The 2,692-nt window shown below is 50.4% G+C and overlaps 3 protein-coding genes across 3 annotated transcripts in view; 2 read left to right on the top strand and 1 right to left on the bottom strand.

Annotated features, from left to right (window-relative positions):
* The window catches only part of PPTG_06025 (hypothetical protein), a gene marked incomplete at both ends in the record, with an annotated part of 885 nt that extends 223 nt beyond the window's left edge, over positions 1-662 (bottom strand). The window contains one exon of the mRNA XM_008899773.1: positions 72-662. Coding sequence (XP_008898021.1) covers positions 72-662 — 591 coding nt within the window. The remainder of the gene's footprint in view (positions 1-71) is intronic.
* A 121-nt stretch (positions 663-783) lies between these two features.
* PPTG_06026 (hypothetical protein) lies at positions 784-2,115 on the top strand. Its single transcript, XM_008899774.1, has 2 exons — positions 784-867; positions 1,017-2,115. The coding sequence occupies exon 2, from the start codon at positions 1,080-1,082 to the stop codon at positions 1,959-1,961; it is 882 nt and encodes a 293-aa protein (XP_008898022.1). The 5' UTR covers positions 784-867; positions 1,017-1,079; the 3' UTR covers positions 1,962-2,115.
* A 27-nt stretch (positions 2,116-2,142) lies between these two features.
* PPTG_21804 (hypothetical protein) lies at positions 2,143-2,603 on the top strand (the record flags this gene model as incomplete). The annotated part of the gene is made up of 2 exons (XM_008899989.1): positions 2,143-2,322; positions 2,391-2,603. 2 exons carry the CDS (start codon positions 2,143-2,145, stop codon positions 2,601-2,603), a joined length of 393 nt encoding a protein of 130 aa, XP_008898237.1.
* Positions 2,604-2,692: the final 89 nt, after the last annotated feature.

The following is a 2,692-nucleotide window of genomic DNA, read 5'->3' on the forward strand; positions in this document are numbered from 1 at the left end:
TTACGCCACCGGTAAATCCATTTACTCATGGACTCAATCAATAGTTTACTATCAGAGTAAATGAATAGCACTTTCGTCTTGTCCCTGTCCTCAATATTGGCTCGTTCCATAGCAGCTAACGCTGCCATATACTCAGCTCGATTATTAGTCGCCCACGGCCCCTCAACCGATTCTACCACGTCCCAAGTTCGCTTATGCGGAAAAACACAGGCATATGCTGCGTTACAGTCCTCTTCTCCATTGCGCAGTGCGCTACCTCCACAAAATGCCACAATAGAGTTCGGATGCAGAGGATCTGGGAAGTCCCCGCGGCCTCCGTTCATTGCGTAGCCGAACCAAAGCCTTGAGCCGTCAAAATGCTCGTATTCGTGGTCAACTTGCAGCCCGTATTGGTTTAGGAACTCACGGGCTTCCTCAAAACTAGGGAATTTCTTGAATCTCGAGTTCGAGTACCCCCGCGTGTGTTTGAGAGCGTCCTTTACACTCGTGAAGATTCCTCTGCATCGACCGATCACCACAGCATAGTACCAATCCAAATCTTCCTCCTCGTCAATGTCCTCCATCTGCTCGTTGTCACTGTGTACACTCGAATCCCCGTACGCCATGTCGGTGCTGCTTCCAGAGCAGGAGGAGCTTGAAGACGAGTCGTAGTCCCAGCCCATTCTGAGAAATACACCGAAGTGGGACGAGCTACATATGTACGAAACATCAATCGGCGGTCGCATGAAGTATCGTAGGTTAGCGTAATCTTTAATCGGACCAATCAACAGTCAACAGTCTGCAACGTGGGGAACTACCGAAAACGTAAGCGGAATCGCGTCCCGGCGGTGGATCTGCGCATTCCTAAATCCACCGAGCTCCACACAGGTCAGTTCTCTCCTTCAATGAAACACTCGCTGGTTGTCTATCTACTCGCTGCATTCGTTTGCAGTTCCTCCGCCTCGTCAGTTGCCGAGGTGGAACTGGACGTCGAGGCTCAGTGTGTAGCTAACGGAGACGCCTGTGTATCCCCTCAGAACCCCATCAGCGCCACCCCCGCTCCCTCTAGCAGCTTCACCTTCACCTCCACCTCCGCCAACATGTTCAACACCCGTCGCATTGCCTTCAAGTTCATCGCTCGTGAACAAGGAGAGGGCGTCGGCGCCACGGTGCGACGCTCGCTGGGCTCCCAGCAGCTTCGCAATCTCGACCCGTTCCTTATGTTGGACGAATTCAACGTAGGACTACCCGGAGGATTCCCCGACCACCCGCACAGAGGCTTCGAAACCGTCACGTACATGCTACCAACGTCCAAGGGCCACATGCGTCACGAGGACTTTCTGGGCAACAAGGGCGAGCTCCGACCAGGAGATCTGCAGTGGATGACGCCTGGCAAGGGGATTTTACATGCCGAAATGCCTGCGAATGAGGAGAAAGCGCACGGTTTACAGCTGTGGATCAACTTGCCGAAAGCCAAGAAGATCATGGAGCCTAGATACCAGGAGATCAGTCGAGATACTGTGCCCCACGTGTGGGATGACGCTAAAAAGGTCGAGGCTATTGTGTTCGCTGGTGAAGTATTCGGTCAAAAGGGTCCGATTGAGACCGAAGCGCCCGTGACGTACATTCACTTCCTCATGAAGCAAGGAGCTGAGCTGGATTATAAGATTCCACATGGACACAACACGTTCGTGTACACGCTGACTGGCTCGGGCAAGTGTGCAGGTGAAGACGTCTCGGCTCACCACGCTATTGTCATGGAGCAGGAAGGAGATGGCGTGCATATGACTACGGACGATAAGGAGGGTCTTGAGTTTATCGTGATCAGCGGTCAGCCTTTGAACGAACCGGTGGTGCAGTACGGTCCCTTTGTCATGACCTCGGAGGATGAAATCCGCCAGACTATCCGTGACTACCAGAGTGGAGCCAACGGATTCGAGAACGCACCAAAGTGGACGTCGGATATTGGCAACCGAAGTTAGCACAAACTTGAGAGAGAGAAATTAATGACGCGTAGTTTGCACTTCTTATTCTTTATTTGCGAAAATTTGAAAGCTGTTTAGCACGATTAATTTTATGATGTGTTTTAAGCAGCAAACGTAAGATACCAATCTTCTCGTTTTGCGAATTGTCGAGTCTCAAGAAGGCTTTGTTTGGTGTGATATGAGAGAGCACGTTTACTTTTACGATGTGACTGGTGGTCGCTGCTCGGCCATTTTGATGTCATGGGATCGAGTTGTTGACGCTACAGTTGGGTATCCTGATGCTAAGTTCGGCAAGTTTTCGACTTTGGAAGAAACTGAAAAGTTCACGAGAGAGCAAGATGTTGAGGTTCATAGTAATGTAAGTACCGTCGTGTGGACTGGTCTAGCGTATGCCGTGGCAGTGGGTCGACGTATGGGTGTGTTCAGGAGGCCTTGCAGGAGACACTAAAGTATTCTGGAAACAGTCAAAAGAAGTTCAGCAGCTGTGAAAAAGCTGTTAAGTTTTTGGATCGCCATGACCGGAGAAAGATGCCTTTTGAGGAAGAAAGCGAACCAGAAGATGTGGAGGTCGTGGAGATCACAGATGACATCGTGGTCGAGGAAACTATTGATGAATCATGCTCGCTATTAGCGACGTGACGCCTTCAGAGGAATAAAAGGAGAAGCACCGTGATATGGTAAAGATAGAGATCTCTACGAAGCGTGAGCGCGATGTAAAAAATATCACA

Source organism: Phytophthora parasitica (assembly GCF_000247585.1).
Source record: "Phytophthora parasitica INRA-310 unplaced genomic scaffold supercont2.8, whole genome shotgun sequence".
NCBI classification, from domain to species: domain Eukaryota; phylum Oomycota; class Peronosporomycetes; order Peronosporales; family Peronosporaceae; genus Phytophthora; species Phytophthora nicotianae.